Below are 21,528 nucleotides of genomic sequence, written 5' to 3' on the forward strand. Positions count from 1 at the left end.
TAAACATCAAATGAATATTTATTATACCGTACTAATATGAAATTCAATAATCATTAACTACGGTAGCGTATTATGAGGTGAAAAATGTATCATAAGGCAACTGACTTGGTACGACGGTTCGTTTATTTACATTTAAGATCCAATTATGTATCAATACCTAAATTTAAAAAAATCGTACCGAATTATTTTAGCTTTGCCAGAGTTTATCTTCTAAATGATCTTCAATCATCTCTCACCATCCGCACTAATCCATCTGCTCTTTCAGTGTCACCTAGTATCGCTACGTTGAGATGATTCCAGATATTACTACCTGATTCTAATGAAACAGTGGTACGTCGAAGGTTAGTTTTTACATTTGAAAAATATTTGTAGTGTCATAGCAATCTCATCAACACGGTATCATAATAACATTTCTAAAAAAATATTTTTGATAAAATAAACACATGGATGAAACACAATTTACCTTGAATCTTTTTCCAGTGATAATAATTATATAACAGAGTCTCGTAATGTTTTTCTTAGCTTAGACTGAGGCCAAAGTTCTCAAGCGCGACAGTGCTGGACATAACGCTTATGATAAGATAATAACATTCATGTATTATCCTTTTCTTACGTAAGAGACGCAGCAAGAAAGAAAGAAAAAAAAAAACAGGGATTATCGCTAGACTCTAATGTAGTAGGATAATTAATTGCAAAACGTTCTTTGTTATAGCTTTGCCGCTCTTGCGAGTCCCCGCAAATGTATATTCTGTGTTCTCTAGTTCAGCCCGACAGTTGGAAAATTTCCAATCGTCGTTTCGAACGAATAGCAACTAAACAAATAGAATGAAAAATCAAGCACAAAAAACATCGACGATTGCGAAAAAATCAATGGATGCGTCATTAACTTAGTTCCGATTTAAAAATAGGACGATGATATTTTATACGGTGTTTACTGGCTCACTGTAAGCACAGAGCTGATGAACAAGTTAACCATTTTTCTACTTAAAGTTAACCAAGTTCACCTTGCAGGACCAGTGCTTACGTATTTGACAGTTACGTCTACATCTTACGCTTGCGCGTTAAAGAAACAATGTACGTGCAACTGCGTTCTACAAAAATACTAAAAATTAATGGCAATCAAAAAAGTATGGCGGTATATCGTTTTGTTCAGACTTTTCATTCTAAGCGTGTTCCGTATTCGGTATCGAGCGCCGCGTCTGTACTAGAAAAACAGTTTCAAACGCCGCTACGGTTTCGTGCAGTGTTACGGTTGCTCTCAAAAAGATCACAGCGATATAGAGAGAACGTGTTCTAGAAAAACTCATGGTTCTGGCTGAGTTGATTTGTCTGCTGATGGGGAACATGCGTAGAGTTCTGCATTTGCCTTTCCAATAAATACAGTAGCATTAGACGTTAGATTACCCGATGAAAGTGTTAATCAATCACGTTTTTTTATACACTCTTCATAGCGGTACATTCACACAAACAATTTTCCTTTCTTTAATTCTTTCCATTTCATCCCTATGAAAGATCAGCTAAGCAAATGCTCTCAACTTACTGTATAACTTTACACGTACACGTTACGATGGGTGTGTATTTCTACAGCACTGGTAGCAACGTTATATTGAAATGGAGAGGTGATTGTCCTTCTGCGTAGTTTTCCTATAGAGGCGCCTATAGATGGACGGTGTAATTATGCTATCCGTCCCACTGTGAGCAGTAACAATTGTACGAGGATCAACAGCGCCGTGATCAAGTAGGCCGAAGTTCCCTTGTAAAGCGGGAAAGCCCCGTTAATTATAACGTTGCAATCGACAACTCGAATGGCGCTAAGGAAGTCAAGGCCAAGATATCTTCTGTAGTTGCGCTTTTGCTCAACTATCGGGAGAAGCTGTTGTGTTGAGTCCTATGACAAAAACGGAAGAGGTTTTTGAAAATATGATTAATATATCATAAATATCACTGTCATGCCCGGGGTATTATTAACAAACAAGGACAAAAGCTTAGTATAAGCACGATTTCTTACTCGCAGTATTTAACGGTAATAGCTTGTTTACGAGCTCTACATATAGATATTTCGTAACAAACCAAACTGGAAAACAATACAACATTTAGGTATACTGATAGGTCTACAGCGTTTGTATCGGATTCAAGGGAATCTGACAAGGATATGATTCATGAAAGTTCTACCTGAAATATAAGGTCACGATGATTGTACTCCGAGACGAACATCTTGAAAGTAAATTCTTCACTATATTTCGACCCGTAATGTTGTTGTGCGTAAACAAACAACGCGATATAGGCTTCGATCTCCTGAGTGAGTTTGTGTTTGGACGTCATCATAGCGTTGGCAGCGACTTTTCCGAGGTTACAGCTGAAAGTATTTAATGCGTACACTTGAAGCATAACAAAGCAGGTGTATCACTATAAAAAATAATTACAGAAAACTCATGATCTTAGGCTTTGGCGATATTGACGTCTCTTTTTTTTTTTTTTTTTTTTTTCTATTAGCAGTGACATGTTGGATGATGTTTGCATTGTAAACAACAGACGCGCACTACCGTCCTTGTCATGCATAGGCTATCTCACTACTGTATCAGAGCAGTATTTCAAAACGGATCCGCGTACAAATGCTTTTAAACCTACTCATTTTTAATCTGTTGAATATTGGATTTGTAAAGCTTAACATGAAAACTCAGCTATTTCTTCTTGTATAAATTTAAGCTTCATCTGGCGATTTACTTAATACTATCCATTACGTTATTATTGGACCAGATAAATAAACTACAATAGAAATGATCCCACATGCTACACAGTTTGTGTGAACGCTACTTATATAAGATGTTTCAGTTTTTTCTTTTTGCAATCCTCAGACAGAAAAAATCGTTGTCAGCTAAACGTAATAGATCATGACAATGCACGTCGCCATGGCGGGTTCAGCGCGCTGGTGTTTCACAAGCGGCACGTTTAGTAAGCCATACATTTTCGACCTCTAATGGATGTTTGCATACGGGAAAAGCGAGACGACGATTCGAAAAAACAATAGCCAACGGCATCGCGTGATGCGCCCATGGTGGCGGTGTTGTTTGTTTTGCCTCCTTTTCGTAGCCTTATAGGTGATTCTGCGCCAGGTTCTGACACGGTACGCGTTTCGGTCACGTCTCAGGCCGACTGTACTCTGGACAGAAATCCGAAGGTATCCATTTTCGTGTCACCCAACTCATAGAATGATAACGCCTTTTCTATTGATGAAAGCCGTAGTCAGAACAAAGCCACTCGTTCATGAAAGACTTGAACTGATCACATGAATGACCACTGCTGGCCGTACGGCCAATTAGAATCAAAAGCACCTTACTAAAAGCATTTTCAACGATAAATTGTGCTTTACGTTAGAGTTAGTAAAGGCGTCACACTGGCGGACGGCACGTTTAATGAGCAGGCCCGGTAGCAGTATACAGGACACATTAGTATACGCACTGCTCGACGTTGATCTCAACGATCTTTCTCTTTAAAGTACTATGTTGAATAACAACAACGTTAGTAGGTAATACGTTAATTGTCAGGGCACAGGTTCCTCGAATATGCTAGATTCATCAAACGTCATGAACTCAAAAGTTTGCCTGCGCAACACTTGATTCATTTTTCCGAGTTTATCCGCGCACCGATGATTTCACTTGCGTCTGGACTATTGGCCATTTGGTAAGTGACTATCTATAGATAGTAACTAGTTAGACTGAAGTGTGTCTACAAAAATGCTACTCACTCTTTGTACTTGTCGAATGTTTGACGACTTCCGTCCCGGCACAGCAACTCAAAGTCCTCCGGAGCCACGTTTCTAGCCCAGGGCAATGGATTGCGTCCGGCAGTATTCTCAAAGATGGTTGTATGCTTTACGAAAGCGACCTCCCCACCGCCCTCGACCAGGCAGCGGAATGCCCCGGAGTGTCCATAGAATTGTTCAGACGCGTCACGGCTACAATAGTTTCGACTCTCGCCATGGCAAAGATCACATAGGTTACGATAGCTTTTGTACTCATTTGAATGCGGCGCGGCAAACTCCTACAGAAATAAAAGCAGAGGAAATACGAAATCTTCGCAAAGAGTATGATTGATATATTATGCTTGTATGATACGCGTTTCGAGGTACGGTTTCATACGATGTTGTTTGTCTCGAGATTCAATTTAGACACGGGATTCTATAAAAGAGTATTCTATCCGGATTAGCTTGCGGCTGTAATACACATGTAAAAATGAAGATATCAACAAATGCACAAAACAAATATAGTTCCATTATTTGTAGGCAGTTCGTTACTTGAAAATAGACTGCATGTTGCTTTTTCATGAACAGCAAGATCGATGGACAAACTCACGTATTCTGCCCGTAACTCACGTAAGCCGTTCCGTCCATTTGGTGTGTCAGCTCATTACCCCGTTTCAGTTATTTAGTCTAGCTATATTAGTAATTTTGTAAACTTTCCATTATTTCACTTCCCTAGCGAACGTATTCCTCTACCATGTTATAATTATCATGTAGCAGGTATTCAAAGCCACGGCGTCAACTATGTCACTATTGCAGGTCCAAATTGCTTGATATAAAGGTGAATTTGATCTGGGAAATTTTACGAAAATATATATATATATATATATATATATATGAGACACGAAGAAGTAAACAACGTGGACGCAGAAATATTTTTCAGAAATTCTTAATCTTTTCCCTTAGACAAGCTCAATACGCATTAAAAAATGTAGTTCTTTTTTTTTGAAAATCCAATGTTTATAGTCTGTAAAAATATTCTACAAATTCTCAACTATTGCTGCGATAATTATCGAAGCAAATGTTTTTTTAACTTGACTCAAGCTGACAGAGGTAACAAAGACGTGCTTCTACTTTCAACAGAAATAGACTTCGTTTGACAGGCCTAATTCTCCACAGCGTTTTTCTATCAGCAGAGACTTACATCCTAACAGAGATACAAATATCACTGAAAGCCTTTTTAGAGGTGGTTGCCACATATAAAACAAATCACGCAAAGGCCTTTGTGTCTGTCTATAGCAGTATCAGATTTTCTGATAGTTCTGACCTTCTACCTCGATCCTGTATACGATTACTCCTTGTACACACAGGCAATCCCTTCATAATCCCAACGTTCGCACAGCGAGACCCATACCTTGTTAAGCGCGCCTGGTACGCATCCTTTAGCGAAGAACTCAGACATTGCCCGGGCGGAGTCGCAGCCGTAAGACCTCATGCGGTCGTTGGTAAGCAAGAACGCCAACGGGATCACGTAACCAACTGCAGTAAACATTCCCCCACTACAGACTCGTTTACCTTTGTTATAATAGACGTAGGCGGGAGAACAGCGATTGACGACAGCCGATGGTCATAACGGTACGAACACCATTGGACGTTTATATTGCACAAACAACACAGGCAAAGGTTAATAACTAGAAACGCTTAGAAAGTATCAGTAAATAAAAACTGGTAGTCTTAGATCAAACGCAATCCTGGTTCATTCCAAAGAAGCCAACTAATTCAATCAAGACGCAGAGTCAGACAATTACAACATTGAGAACAATATAAGCGGAACCATTCGATAATAATACCGAGAACAGAAGTCCTGGATGTCTGTTCTCCTAACGTATTGTATATATTTATTTGTTTATTATCAGCTTTATCATTTAATATGCTTCAGAATTCACATGTGACCGCCAGACGGCCTGCCGTTAACAACAACAGAGCCATAAGGTGCACGGAGAATAAGCTCGTCATTTTATATTAACCAATAAAACTATGTTCAGGTCACTCTATCAAGGACTCGCCAGTAAAGCCATGTTCACAAAGCGATTACCCGTATACGACGAGATTTGAATACGCGTTATTACTTAGACAAAAGCTTTACTCACACATCATCATCATCACACATCGTAATGCGATTCTTTCTTACCTTTAAGGTAAAGCAGATCTGTGTCTTTGTCCTTCTGCTGAGCAACGCCAACAGCGTAATAATAAGGCTCATCTAGGTTATACTGTTCAGCAAGGATAGGCACGAGACCAAAACGAGAACCAGCACGATAGATGTCTCCGGCTTCGAACATGGCCAAATCAGCATTACCCTATTATTTTTTTTAAGCAAAAACACAGCCCTCATAATTATTAATTGGGTTTAGGAAGTTTTCGTAAATAGGGGCTGGTAGCTCTAACGCGTCAAGAGCGTCAACGCATTCTCTTATTATTTTTACATAAGTGCTTTTTTACGGTGTGTCATTTCGAACGAACAAAGTGCCATGAGATAAACAAAAATAAGCGTGATCGTAATTTTTTGTTGTTCGCTACAAACAAAGAATAGTAAATGCATGGGGAAAGGCCGTAACACGTACACCAATATACGCCTTGAACTGCGTGTCTGCAAAAAAAGTCCATAGAGAAATATAGGACAAAAACATTCTCGTATACAATAATGACTAGTATGGGTGTCCTTGCACAAATCAAAGAAGCTCAATGGTACCTACCTGATGTATCATGTGCATACAGACCAGTTGGGTAGGTGCCAGGACACAGTGGATGTCCGGCTTAAGGTTCTGCGCCTTGAAAGCCGACTAGAAACGGGTTAATAATCAGCACGACAGATAGAAACCGATTGAGTTACGTAGAAATGTACACAATGTATAAAACAATCTATCGAATTATGCGTACACTTATAAAATGAATGCATAATAAAAACAATGTCATCACATAGCATACAAGGATTGATAAATTTATCGACCTATCTATTGCAGTAATCCAAGGTCTATAAAAAGTTTGTTTCAACGCTCATATTGTCCAACATGGACGTTACAAATAGACTTTGTTGTAGATTTCATAAACTACACTTACTCTACCATAGGAAGATCAATGAGTACAGGCCGAGACTGGCGACAAAATCTGGTTTTACATATAAAACATACAAAATGATAAAGGCTCATCGAAGCCCATAATGTTTAGATTTTGCAACCGATTTTCAGCAGAAATCAAATAGTCGAACTTGGATAGTTATTGGGGGTCATTGAACAAACCCAAAGCGAGTGACATAATGATTAATATAATTAAATACTTTGGATACGCTGAAGTCTGCTTGGAATAAGTTTCTTTTTTGTGAGATGTCAAAATCGTAGCATTTAAACACGTGTTCGGCTGGTTATGTACCATAATTTCACATTTGCATTTGCTTTTTCCTTTTTTTTTTATAACGCAGAGTAGTTGTTGGTCAAGTAATAATTAATAGCTAAGAAAAATTTTCCAGTTGCCTATTTTGTGCAACGACGCCCTAATTATTATTGCTCTCAGCCTGACCTCAAGAATCTATCTGCAAGGTTCACCTCGAGATCAAATAATAGTTGACTGTACTAGAAGATTAGGTTGCTTGCAATAAGGTCTAAACGAAAAAAATTAATACACGGATCTGTACGACGAGATACTATAATTTCGCTATTAATTCACTTAAGATTGCTTCGAATGAAAATGGTTACAGCTTTCAAAGACATCATTAGCGGCCGTAGCTTTTATTATCAACTGGCCTAAATCCTGAGCACCAACACTGCCTTTAGCTTTCCAGGGTTTCGCTACAAATCATCTTCGAACATATCTATAGTGTACATATAGCTAATGTTCTGCGCACAGTTGACACCGTTTCTCTCTTTAGGAGAAAGCATCCGCGACTTTCACTGCAGTTTTTATTGAGCCTACTCACTCGCATCCGTTGGCATTTGTCGTACTCCTGAGAAGACACGACACAAAATCCGGCGGATGGTACGGGACATTTCCCCAGCTGCTGGAACACCTCGATGTGAGCGCCTAAAAAGCCTGCGTAGGTCTGCCTCTGACCATCGAGACGTATAAAACGAGTCGTACGATCCTGCAGTAGTAGATTCGATCCGTTCCCATACTTCCGGAACAGATTAAACTGTGTTTTTGGCAGGCGTGACTCCCAGGGAGGTCGGAATTCAGATCTACTCATGACAGGGAAACAATAAGGAGTAACAGTTTGATATTGGCAGGACGATTGTAAATTTTCAACCAGATGGGAAACAGGCCATCGTACGGTACCAGTTGAATAGAAAAACAACAAATATAGAATGTACGATGTGAGTGTTGGAATCAAGTTATAAACACAGACCAAATGAGCACATCACTCTGGTAGGGTCATGTAAACTAACGTGACATAATTCATAGGCATGCTTGCGTATCTTGACATTGGCGTGGACTATAACAACAGTCATCAACAACCATTCGGACGAAGAAAAGCTCAAAAAGGAAAATCCTTGCTTAATGTGTACTCTCATAAAGTTGTTTTCATTTTGTTGTCTCGGTTTTCTTTCATTTGAGGATCGTCAAGGTAAAATTGAATACTAATCGTTAACAGGATTGAAATAATAGCTGCCGGATACTAAAGTTAACAAAATCCATGCATAACGTGATGCGGTTTTTTTAGATGACTTCAATATATATATATATATATATATATATATATATATCACAGCGTTTTAGCGCTACATAGAAGCAGCAGAGCACAACATATAAATATCTTTTTCTCTATTCAACTTATTAAAAGTACAAAACAGATAAAGTTTTGGTCAAAATAGGTCTGGAAGCAACATCAGAACAAAGTAGTCGAATGGGCTCAACTACAAACATTTGTCTACTAAGGTAGGACGTAAGGTCACAATCCAAAAACGTAGGTTCACGGGTTGCCACTGGACCTGCTATTGCAGAAACCTTCCAACTGACCATTATTTCCCTAATGACTCTCACGTCGTTGCCAACCATGCGCGACGCTCGCGTTTCTGTCTCTACAATCAGGTCAGATCTTATTGGGGAGTTGAACCTTTACTTGCAAATTGCAATGACTACAAAATGATGTCTTTATACCTAACGTATAGAATGATATTTGCTATATATATTAAAACATTGAACAGTGTATACCGGTGGTGTGGCGCTCGCCGAATTTGGCGATTCCGTAAGCTTAAAAAGAAACACGGGATTTATTGCCGATAGCTATTCGATCTATGAGGCAAGTTTTTTTCAACTGATGTTTGTAAGAGCAATATCATTTCCTAATGTGTTTTTTTTTTTTTTATTATACTATTATATATATAAACATTACTGGTAGCTATATTTAATTACGTTCTGCTTTAGACAAACGATACCATTGTGTCCTAAAATCCACTTGAAAAGTCAACGTTATTATTAGAGCAGGCGAAAGGTACAAGACATTCTATCTCACTAGATTTTATACGTACGAATTTATCGATTGGTAAAGGTTGTTGTTGAGCTGGTTTTCTGTATTTGTATACGAAGTAATACTGTCGAAGCTGGAGTCTCTATTCGGACTACCGTTGAAATCACCAGGGTTGAAACCTGACTGCGAGTTAAAGGCGTTCGGCAAAGGTTTCCCGAACAACCGCAAAGCTTGCTGGAATTGTATCGGTCAAAGACAAATTAACTTACTTTTTAGTTAAACTTAGCCGCTGAGAGCATGCAATGCTTTTTCATAAAGTAAAGTACATATTTCAAATTGCAAAACCTGTCATTATGTACAACTGCTTTACTATTGAAACAGAGCGCAAAAATAATCGTTGAAGGGTGCTTCTTTTTTCTCATACTCTCATGCTTTCTGTCTATGTGCAGCGGTAAATCCCGTCGGTCTGAGACCCTTTTTAACCATCCTAAACATTTAGCTAACGAGATCCTACGTAACTGAATGATTGGCAATATTTTACGCTAAAAAACACAGCTTTCCACTTTTCCTCCGTGCTACATATAAGCTAAAGTAATGTAAGAAGTTGAAATGAATACTAGTCTCTTGATAGCTGCTTACGATCATAAAATCCTGTATAATTTTTCGCCGATCACTCGACGTCTCCGACGTCGTAGCAATAACATTCGGCTGGACAAAGCCCCAGTTGCAGTTGTCGTGACGATCTATCATCTCTACGCGGCCATCAGGACAGAGCAAGCGATACCTAAAGGCAAAGACCAAGCAAAAAATAGACAAATACACGATTTTTATGTGGTGCATTGTACACACCTATATCTGAGCGCCGATTACCTACTTGTTGTTTTTCGCTAAATAAGTCTATGTTAGTAAGACGTTCGAGTGCAGTTTATCATAGTTACTGCGCTCGAAAAAACTCGTTCTTACAAATGATTGTGTTTACATCATGCGATAACAAAGCAGTCGTTCTTTTAATAGGGTTAACTTGCTCACTAAATTCCAATGCCTAAACGCGAACAGAGCCCTCGTCAGATTATAGCAGCAGGACGTATTCTAAATGCGAAGCCCTGAGACAAAGTAACAGACTCAGCTGTTCCGTGCCATTAGCGAAAGCAAATACCCGAATGCTAAATAGTCACATTAGACTGAAACAGCACGTGCGTGCCTGTTTTCCGTCTATAGCATCTAGTTCGTCATTCTGATCATTGACGGCCTTGACAACCCACTCAATCCGACGCAGATTGCCCTTCCTAATACAAGTGTCACGCTTATTTACGTGTAAAACAGGTACTTGCCTTGATTTCAGTGCAGGATTGTCAAGGGTAGCCTCATGAATCGTCGTGTGTTTAAGGAAAGCAATTTCACCGTCTTTTTCAAGACAGCGAAAAGCTCCATCGTAATTAGCATACGGGTCATTCCCTGAACATCGGTCTCCGCCCCGACCCGCACAGATCTCACACATTTTCTGCGGGTTGTCGCCTATTTAACAATCGTACCACACGAATCATTAAGGCTTAGCTATTTGAACCTTTCTTCTAAACAGCATAGTTTCCTGTATCACGGAATAGTCTCACTGCTACTACTACTACCATTAGGAGTTGCTAAGTTAAACCAGCGAGCGGTCAAGTAGTACAGGTTTCGATTAGCAGCTCAACTATTCTCGGCAGTAGCTCCCTCTTTTAACGTAACTGAAGTTTGGAAAAGTTGTATCGATTTGACGATAGTATAGAATCTTACCGTTCGCCAAGGCTTCGTTAGGGCTTAGCAAAGCGATTTCTTTTTCCACCTCTAAGGATGCTCTATGTATGAACATTTTTCTCGAAACACACGGGAACGTATTAATAGGTTATGTAAACAGTGATCAGACAAAACAAACAAAGACACCGACAAAAAAAAAGGTCACATTTTGACAATGCGAGTTCACTCAGTCGACGACGCTTGAAGTGGCAGAAGGTGACTGCCGCTACCGGAGCGAACGGCCTATCATTACTTACAGATCTGTGCAAAAAACCAAGAAGCAGCTTAAGGAAAAAGAGACGAAGGGGGCTGTTAGAAAGCGTCCATTTTATCCGCGCAGGCACATTAGGTCCTTTCCAATTTGTGGCATTTTTTTTTTGTGTACACCGGCGAAACTGGCCCTTCTAACGACTATCGAATGAAAAGCTGACTATAGGGAGTTTGAGTCGGCAACATTCAGAAGCTCGTTTCTGAATAAATTCAACCAGAACGTCCCGATGGTTCCTGTTGAACTGAGATTTATAACAATCATAGAAATCACCCTTGATAAAAAATCCTACATCATCTTTTGCTATATACAATAATGAAATACTCATTTAAGGTGTGTGTCTGTCGCGTGTCAAGAGTTGTTACTTCGCTCAGTGTGAGCGTGTTGGTACTGGAACGTATTATTTCTTACGATATAAAATAAAAAAATATTGGTTGTCCTTTTTCGCTTCAGAACGTGTTTGTTTGTTCAGTACTAAGTTAATCCAAGATTTTGGATATACTAGTAAATGTGTCAAATCATCGCTGTTTAATAATTAGAGGGGAATAACCTCCGTCAAATTGTTTGCGACTATTGATCCGTCGGAATTATTACGTAAAGCGTCATCAGCTAAAGCCATATATTACATATTTTTATCTAACTGCACCATAACTGCAGAGAAGATCATGTGCTTCGAGTCACAGACAACAGAGGTATCGAGAACTAAATCACATCTTCTAAACGGAAAGAATCATTACCGATTTGTTTTGCCAAAACGAGAACGGTAAATATGCACTTTTTTTGTCTGTTTAAAACATATCGAAGACCAGGCGGATTCACGTCTTTGCCTGTCTAGCTCATAACAATATGAGTCACTTACCCGTCGGGTTATGCTTGTCCAGAAGGGAGTTGGGTGCACAACTTGCCCCGAAAAAGTACGAAGCACTTTTGACGAGATTGTTGCAGTCTAGAACCTGAAGCGAGAGCGAATATTTTAAATTAATAATGCACAAGGGTAATTAAAGCCAATTGAAACTACATGATAAACACAATAAACTTATTACCGGAGTGTAGCTTCTACACAGAGACCAATTATGAACTTGTCTTTTACAAAAGCTGAAAGAAATGTTAAAACTCTTATCGATTTGGAAAAGTGATGGTGGAGTAATATGCTTATTTCGTTACTGCTTACCTCAAGGACACGATTTTCAATTAGATGTGCCATTGGCACCACCCATCCGGCCATGTCTCCCACTGACGAGAAACATGCTCTGCGACCTCGCAAATGAAGTAGATCCGAAATATTAGCAAATTGATGGATTGCAGCTACCGAATAGAATCCCGGCTGTTCCTCTAAGGAGCGGAAACAAAACGCACACACAATGAACAACCGAATTATCACATATACAATATCTTTTCTATAGAAGATTGAATATAATTAATATTTAATATCCCTATAAGCGTGCCCTAAGGAAGAAAGAACGCACAAAATATACTTTATCAAAATAATTAGTCGTATTGAAGTTAATAATATGTTTCGACAAAACGATGAAAAACTGGCGCTTTTATGGGCTGCTCAGAAGTGAGTCTAAAATAATTTAAAACACAAACAGAGCAAAGCATAGGCATTTATCTATATCGCGGCGTTTAACGATCATAAAAACACAAGAACCCTAATAGTCGAATTTGGAAATATGTATCCTACACTCTAAGATGAAATGGTCAGAACAACTTCAAGCACGTATGTTTTACTCATACATACGGGCTCTTCTAGCCCGTTCTGTGGCTTAATATAGTAATAGATGGCATCATGTCTCGGAAGTGCTTTGAACGTGACACAAAAACTTCTATTACAACCAATCTGGAAAAATTAGCTCGATTAATGATGATTGCGAAAGTTGAGCCTACGGTATTCGTTCAGTTTACCTGGTCCATAAAGTTCACTAAGTATCGGGATTACAGAATGATGTCCGCCACCCTGGTACATTTCGCCGGGATCGAGCTCAACAACGTCGACCTTCTGGTTGTCAAGGAAGTTCATACACTGATCTTTTGATGGAGCCTGGACGCAGTACATATCAACGCTAAATTGGCGCGAAGTTCTCACCGCTTCAGCAAATTCTGTGCATTTCAGTTGTTCAGCATCGCTTACGGAACACCAGGTAATGTTACCTAGGGGAGCGGCGTGTGCCACTGAAAACAAAACCAATGATTGTACACATCAGTAGCGTTGAGTCTCGTCATTATCATGCCGCCATTACGAGATGTATCTATTTCCATATCCAGACTCAGAATTTTGAGCTTCAATTGACGGCCCTTTGGGTTTCCGCATTGCTTAGACGCTGTTCTCTATGCTACAGGGGATTTTCTATTCGCAGGCTTCTGTACGTATGTCCTTGAGAGATGTCAGATCTGCATTATGGTAGACTCGGATCTAAGCTCCGGCTTAAATCCTGCTTAGTCAACTAAGGCAAGCATAATCTTTTATCTGACAATAAGTATGAAAATACTCGAAGCCATACGTACGGTTTTGTTAAGTCAGACCGTTAAAAAATGCAGTCGATTCTAATTTGGTTTGCAAAACAATCGTAGCACCTGTATTTCGTTTAGTTTCCGAATAAGAGCCAATATCTGATAGCCAATTTCCAAGAGCCCTTTTACACTGGCAATCAATCCCCACGTGCGGATGATCGTCTGCGTGAAACTCTCACTATCCACATAGAAAAGCCCTCTCCAAAGCTTTGTGGGAACTCTTGCTCAAAAACTCCAGCCCAATTCTGCGGTGAGCCCATGTCGATATTGGTACTGTTGCAGAAGTAGCAGTAATAGTTGGTGTTGCTATCGGCGGCACCTGAGCCTAACAACAGTCAGTTGCGGTACCTTCATAATCGCGCATGCACATCGTGCGGTCGTTTTGTCTGCTAAGCAATACTCTTATTCGTGTGCGTATTCAATGGCGACATCAGGTAATTATATATGCGCCGGCAGCAGCCGGCGCCAGTTCAGCAGGTCACACTATGGACTTATAGTGACTATATATAGTATTCGATCGCTAAAACGAAGGTGGGACTGTCTCCGTACAGCGTCCCATGTAGGCGTTTTGAGCCGGTTAATAGTCTCAGATCAGCTGTACTTTAAACATGCTTTTTTATCTTATCTCCATATTCAGTCGAGATGAATAATTAGCTGCGCGACCTTTACATACTCTCTCTACATTACAAGCGACAAGCGGTAGGTCGTACCTGCATGGACTAGCACGGGAAGCTACGATGCTAACTAATAAATAGCAATTGTTACTCTATAGTCACAGGGTTTATTTTGTTGTCGCTGCGATGTTCTATCACATATTACGTACTATTGGTGGACGCTCGAACTAACGGGCCCCTTACGATCACTGCTATTGGTGTCAAGGGACCTATGTCGATATCTGGGAACAGCGAAGACATTTGTTGAAGGTCATAACTAGAGGGTTTCAAAGGCTATTTACGATCGCTAGAACGAACGTCTGCTATCCGACGCCTGCGAAGTTCGCGTCGCATAGATCAGAAGAAACACCTCGATGCGGTTGTAAATGCGAAGACAAAGCTATCACCTAGTTTAAGACAGCCTGTTATCCTGTTGTAGTCTAATATAAAATCGAAGCTTTAATCGAAGCGCTCAAAGGCGAACATATGCTGCTGAGCATTTCTAGGAAATGAGGAAAACGGTTCAACTCAGGACGAACTATTTTATTATTCACTAAAATTGCTTAAATTAAAATAGTAAAAAATGTCCTACTAATAAAAGAGACAGTGTTTTCTAATAAAAATATAACTAGCCTAATCGAACACTACATACATAAATCTAGAAAGCCAACGATATTTTTTAATATTCAGAAGAAAATCAGGCCCTACAAACTAGAACGACTGAACTTCTAAGTAGATAATTTAGATCATTATGTAAGTTCCGAAAACACGGTATTCTAATCTAGTAAATGCCCTTAAGGTCCAGTTCGCATTACGACTTAAGACGAATATTTTTAAAGCGATGGGAACCGTCACAGCAACATAAGCACCGTCAGTTATTAAGTATGCTGCTTCCGGCTAAAAATTGGCTAGTTCGCTAGTATCCTTAGACCTAAAAGGTGACCGTTGTCACCGATCGGTGTTCCCGACATGAATTGTCGATGACATCCCTGTCGGAAGCCAACATCCAAAATATCCTACATTGTATTGTCCGAGCTGTTCAGTACTTAGGGCTGCCTTTCCTGGTATCTATTTCGGTCTATAAATATACTCGTTTTTATTTAATTTGAGTAACGGACTGATTTATGATGAAAATTTACCTAGAATACCAATGCTACAACGCGATTTCTTCTATAGCGAGAATACACAACGACGTACGAACGTTGGAAATAATTTATCAATGCAGCATGGACGGGGACGCACAATCTAACACGACAGACATAATACGGTAGTTTTAAGGTCACCCTAATACCAGTTCAATAGAGAGATATCTGAAAAAGTCAGATTAGAAATCTAATTTTCCACAGAAGTACAATGTATTCCTTCGATTTCCGAAACACCGACTCTGCACAAGAAAAACGATCGGCACAGGTATTAGTGGCAGCCAGTAAAATTTCTGTCGGATTGCGTGTGCCCCTCCGAGTTCAGCAATACTGGTATTATTAAAATAAATTGAAAAATGAATACAATGTCGCCACATAGAACACGAAAAGAGACATAATCACCAGCAAATAGGCCAAACAGTTAATGGCAAATAGTTAAAAATATTAAATACGCCATGGCTGTACGTTACTTTCACCTGTTGACAGCCACCCAGATGGTCTTCATCCCAACTCTATTAGTTTGGCTTCTTTTCCCAAAGAGCTCCTTTCTGATACCCTCGGACATGAGTTATTGGGTTGCTCGTAATTTCTCATTTACCGATGCTCAAGTGTACTGCACTGTTAAAAACCTCTTTCATAGCGTAGTCGTCGTCGTCGTCGTCGTTGTATTACCAGAAATCCAAAATCTAGTGCGGACTTTAACTGTGGCTTGTTGAATAAAAGCGAAGTAATATATCAGCATTGATTCGTCGTGGATGCAAAACAAATTGCGACTTGTTTAGCGTGCGGTGAGGACTTCATCTGAAGATTATCCTTTTTCATAAATGGCTTACGGCAGAGGTGTGCTCGACGAAGGGTGTATCAAAAATACAAGTCGCTTTTGGATAGCGTTCTCACCCTTCAAGTCCCTCTCGTACGCATCACACATGTCCGGTGCAATTTTTACACTGAATTTGCAAATTTTTCAAGTCCAAAGGCGAGATTGCATTTTGTAAATATACAAAGCGACACCACGACTATCAAAAAACGAAAACCAAACTAATCAAAAACCACAATTACTCTCTAAATAATCGTAGGAAAATTATACTTTTCATAGTAAGTTTCAGAGTGTCTAGTGTCTTTTAGATTAAAATGCGTCGCATAAACGTAAACCTATCTTATAAATTTTCCTTATAAAGGTTCTGTAAACGAAATAAGATGAGTTCCTTTCAGATGAGACAATTCGCACTTGCCAAAGGATGGCGGTATTTCCTTTGAGACATGAATCCGCTGACAAGACGAACCGTTATGTATCAATTCGTTAATTATACCTTATCTATTAGGTTTGATTACGGATCGAAAGCTTAGATTTGCACTTATGACAAATAAGGAAAATGTTCATAAAATCAGACTGCTCTATAAACAGTGAAATTTTGGGTAATAGGCTAAAAGACTTGAAGCATCTGTGAAGTCATCTTTCAAGACTGTGAAGAAGATATTTAATTAGAAAGGCAATCTATCCTTGGAAACCCAATCATGTAAACCAGAAGCAGAAGCTGTTGGCCTCGTGCGATCCAATCTGTTCAATAGACACGTGCCTGAATGGCCTCATTCGCAAACAAGATTAATTTACGCATGAGGCGCTTTTGTATGTTAACAAAGTTGTGCTCTCCTCGTAGTTGTGTGCAAACCGGTTGGTTTATCACTGAGGCGTACGTCAAAAGACGATGCCGACGTTACCCGGCCAGCTTGTAAACATGTTTTCTTCTCTAACCTAAAAAACACATTCAGGTATTTATGCAGAAAAAAAAATGTTTACATTACATGTAATACAGTCATCAAACATTTGCTCTCAACGGTAACGGTTGCTTAATGTACGATCTTAAGTCACTCATAGCTATTATTTCTACGACTTTTGCGACAAACTAGTAATCACCTGGCTCATTCGGGTAACTCGCGGTACCATCATACCCGACTAAAAGCTGAGATGAGAAATCTATATCTAACAAGTTCGGTTTGCGTATGCACTGTCTATTGCACAAGCAACTGTACAGACGTAATAACTTTTTAAGCGCTTGACCAAACAACAGGAAAGTTCTCTCTTTTCTTACCTGAAACAATAAACAGGAACATATATGCGAGCCTCATAGAGCGTGCTATCCGGGGTGCGGCCGACTTCATCTTCGCACAAATGTAACCGAGAGTGATTCAATCAGCACCAGTACCTACCGCCTTAGGAAAACTTAAACCCAGAAAACTATTCACGGTACCGCTAACTGCAATTTTTCATTCGTGCACGACTCACGAAGTCATGCTCGGCGCCCACACTACCAGTCAATATTCACACTTCGTTAATTATCAAGTCATTCTTCTACGCGCCTTGCACCCGTTAATTCAATTACCTTTATAATATCGACTAAAACATTTTCCAGCTTCGTAGCTATGAACACCGACGATGTAGCTCTGAGACGAGCACCGCAGCCATTTGCTTTTTACGCTCCGTCCATTACATTGTTGTCGTAGTCGCTCGCCAGCGAAAACTTTGGCGGCGTAAATGTACTCTCCTAAGTGCTCCTAGCTGAGTTTGTGCTTATATCCACATTCAAATAGTCTCACAGAGACTCATCGGTATCGTTTCTGTAGTGGTTACAACGCCATTGGCACGTTAATAGTAACTGACGCTTCTGTTGTTATTTCTGTTGTCGTTGCTGGTGCTACTTCGATACGTTGGGTCGGTTGCCACAACAACGGAACAACGCGCCTGTGGCGACGACTCAACCAGTGTCGCTAGCAGCGCGACGATTCGTAGAACTACAAAATAGTGCATGCAGTCGCCGCGGCTTCTGATTTTGGAGCCTTTGCCTTCGGCACTTGCCGCCTGTCTCTCGTCACTGGGTCGTTGCTGCCGCTGGCGAGCAGACCGTGAGTTAGAGAAGCCGTTCGATGGGGAACTGCAGCAAGCGACGTTCGCACTGACAAACGGACGAGCCGGATAAGATGGCAGGAGATGGAATGGCCTGTAGTGGCTGAGGCGCTAAGTGAAGCACTTCTACCAGACGGAAACGAGTCATCGCCGGTACGTGCAGCAGGAGCGTCGTTGGCTTCGTCCGTTCTGCTGGCGTTCACGTTGTTTGTCCAGAATGTTTTTTTCACATGTGTACATAACACATTGACGTCAGCCGCCGACGACAGTGGCAAAGCGGAGAGGTATAAAAGAGAGTATTGGAAAAAAAAGAAGTAGCGCAGAAAAATCGGTCTGTGTTTGATGCTTCGTCGATTCCATGCTAGTATTAGTTGATTGTTTTACCCCTGAACTACTCACCACGTTAAATACCGCAAGCAGAGGTTACCTAATGATAATGTTTGCTGAAGCGAGCTTGGGAGAGAAAAGTTGTGAATCGCGATGCAAAGACCGCATGAAACAGCACCCAAATCACGAGCACTAAATGAACGACAAATCGAAAGTTACTGCTATCGTAGCAGAATGATCCAGTAGTATGGTGCCCAAAACAAACGTGGCACGGCAAAGAAGCTCAATTGCAGTTTATACACACTAAATAAACGCTGTCCTGTTCAACGTTCAACGGGTGATCTCGTTTGCTACTGCTGCTGCATGTAGAAACAAAAGCGCAGAACATGTCTCATAGGAAACGATGGACACATTTTCGCGGGCTTCCTACTTAATATCGATACTAGAGTAAGCACATCTTTTTCACCGCGAACAGCCACCCCTTCCTTCTCCCCGAGTCATTCGATGCACTGTTTTAGAAACGGTAGCACGTTACGTGACCTTTTGAGCGTCAGAATAAACCTCTAGAAAACATCAGGTGTAGACCTTAAAACTACTCTAATGAAAAATCAAATCGGTTCTGTTATAAGGTTGCCTTGATTTTCCATTGATACTGATTCAGCGGTCATACTCATCGAAGAGCGCATGAACCTTCTGCCTAAAGAAACTATAGGCAATTTATTTAGGTACAAGGCCTAAATAGATTACTTCCAACGCGTTAAAGCGCTAAGCAGGTATTACGGAAGTCTGTTAAAGAAGAAGGGCGGCTTTGGTATAACGAACATAATAAATGCTAATGTGCATAAATAAAACAGCGCGCGCTTTGCCGGAATTCTAAGTAATTTCATAAACTACAATTCATCCGATATATCTCAAATATTATTGTATGTAAGCTATATTAGTTATATATCAGTTCATTTAGGCCAGAACCGAATTTCATTGACTTGTAATGTTTTTGGCAGAATATTAAGACTTGATGACAATAAGACTCTAAGCATAAAATCTTACTGGCTTTTGTCGGGCCTATGTTTATCTATTTAGGGTAAGAAGATTTCGATAAAATTATTTCGCAGTCCTTTATGCACTTGCACTTTAAACTGATAACTAATAACGTAACACTAAGTAAACCAAAGTCGACTATTGTTATTTGCCTGGCGCGGCTTTCAACATAACCAGAACATTTAAGATGTTGCCATAAAGTTGGGTCTACGGACTCTGCGAGGCTAGCACTATCCGGGTATCTAACCAATGTATCTCTAAGCTAACTCGTCTAATATGCCTTATGCACTTATTCATTTGTCGCAGATTTACCAAGCTTTGGACAGACGTCATAATAAAATCATTTAGGACGAGTAATCAAACAAATAAAGGATAAAAATCAATTTATTTCACGTTAACACTAACGGGATAAGGACAAATTGAAACCTTATAGAACTGCTTCGGATTTGCAAGCTCGATGTATATCGTGCCACCAAGACGTGGCTGGCCAATCATGTTTATACACCGCTGTTCATGAAAAACTAACAACTATGGTACAGCTTTATAGATCACTTAAATTAAATTTATTGCACGATAGCCTTCTATTGTTGATCACAAGTTCCCTTCCGTTGAGCGTCAATCCAGTAACAATCAAATCCAGGTCTTCGCACGATGTGTGATCGCATATTCAGATGACAATCTTTTTGCTTGTTCCAACCAAGTACCCTACGCTACCGGCTACCCCAAATTTTTGTTAGAAAAACTTGTTATCGGAGCCGCTTAGAGCTGTTTTTTACTCTTGTTTTTTTTTTATCCTTTAACTCCTAGCGGCAATTTTGCAGTTGCAGCGTGTTTGGACTATCCAGTCATACTTGATAACAATAACTAAACTTGAAGTTTTAAACATCTTTAGCCTTCCGGACTGTTATCTTTTTGCTGTTTTCGCCGTTTACTTACCCAGTAGCATAGTATCGTTCCAACTGCTCATCTTTCGGCTGTTCGTAGGCCCTTAGCGCTACTAATTAGGCCAAAGTTCACCAATCTATAAATATCGAGTCCTGAAAGGAATTTCTGTTGGCCGTCGATACCGACAAAGCTGATGTTATTTCGCACCCTACTCTTGCTGACCACTAAATAGTTCCCCTCCCCCTTAGTCCACATGTTAAATAACTAAAAAAATAACGTATTAATATAATAAAATAATAATAATAAAATCTTGTAGTGGACCCCTCAATTTGGCTTAGTATTTGATCGTGCAGCCAAGAAGCATTTTGTTATTATAATACGGTTTCAAAATGTCATTTACTATCTTTTTGTACTAGCCTCAAATAAATTTTCTTCACGACAGGTTTGAAGAGATTTGATAACTGAGAGTTGGACAATCATAAATTTCCTCTAATTAATTATGAGACCGCATTCGTTTGGTAACTTTAAACATACACAAGTTATCTAGGTTTGACTTTAAGCGTAAACACGTTTTCATCCTCCAGTGAAAGTCTCAACCATAGGAAAAGAACAGAACATACTCATTTTTTCAATTTAATTCAAATAAACTTTAACAAAGCCGTATCAACTGACATCAATCAATAATTAAACGACAATCTCATGAAACTTAATTAGCACACAGTAAAACCAAAATCAGCGTAGACATCAAGATATTGCAAACGATGCCCAATAAATATGAGTATCTTTGAGCAGAATACTTGAAGGTCATCTATGCAACGGGTAGTAACGG

The 21,528-nt window shown here is 39.8% G+C and overlaps 1 protein-coding gene and 1 long non-coding RNA gene across 3 annotated transcripts; one reads left to right on the forward strand and one right to left on the reverse strand.

Moving 5' to 3' along the window:
- Tsf2 (transferrin 2) lies at positions 1-18,309 on the reverse strand. 2 transcript variants are annotated; one of them, XM_022847672.2, is made up of 14 exons: positions 17,638-18,309; positions 13,147-13,413; positions 12,413-12,573; positions 12,101-12,194; positions 10,532-10,715; positions 9,840-9,984; positions 9,262-9,434; positions 7,713-7,971; positions 6,496-6,582; positions 5,931-6,099; positions 5,154-5,314; positions 3,746-4,041; positions 2,173-2,356; positions 1-1,888 (listed from the first exon to the last, which is right to left on the reverse strand). In XM_022847672.2, the coding sequence occupies exons 1-14, from the start codon at positions 17,705-17,707 to the stop codon at positions 1,676-1,678; spliced, it is 2,463 nt and encodes an 820-aa protein (XP_022703407.1). In that variant the 5' UTR covers positions 17,708-18,309; the 3' UTR covers positions 1-1,675. The 2 variants fall into 2 exon arrangements, with proteins under 2 accessions (XP_022703407.1, XP_022703408.1); XM_022847673.2 differs by lacking the exon at positions 13,147-13,413.
- Positions 17,166-19,681, forward strand: LOC147752355 (uncharacterized). The gene is made up of 2 exons (XR_015314296.1): positions 17,166-17,317; positions 18,309-19,681. It is a non-coding gene; the product is annotated as an uncharacterized LOC147752355 (long non-coding RNA).
- Positions 19,682-21,528: the final 1,847 nt, after the last annotated feature.

This window comes from Varroa jacobsoni, unplaced genomic scaffold (genome assembly GCF_002532875.2).
Source record: "Varroa jacobsoni isolate VJ856 unplaced genomic scaffold, vjacob_1.0 scaffold_1302, whole genome shotgun sequence".
Lineage (NCBI taxonomy): Eukaryota > Metazoa > Arthropoda > Arachnida > Mesostigmata > Varroidae > Varroa > Varroa jacobsoni.

Bases quoted from the DNA above. Each gene is read 5' to 3' on its own strand.
- Tsf2 (XM_022847672.2), bottom strand. From the start codon at position 17,707: ATGAAGTCGGCCGCACCCCGGATAGCACGCTCTATGAGGCTCGCATAT. The intron at 6,583-7,712 runs GTGAGTAGGCTC...ACCCGTTTCTAG, and splicing joins ACAAATGCCAACGGATGCGA to TCGGCTTTCAAGGCGCAGAA. The intron at 2,357-3,745 runs GTGAGTAGCATT...AAATACTTTCAG, and splicing joins ACATTCGACAAGTACAAAGA to CTGTAACCTCGGAAAAGTCG.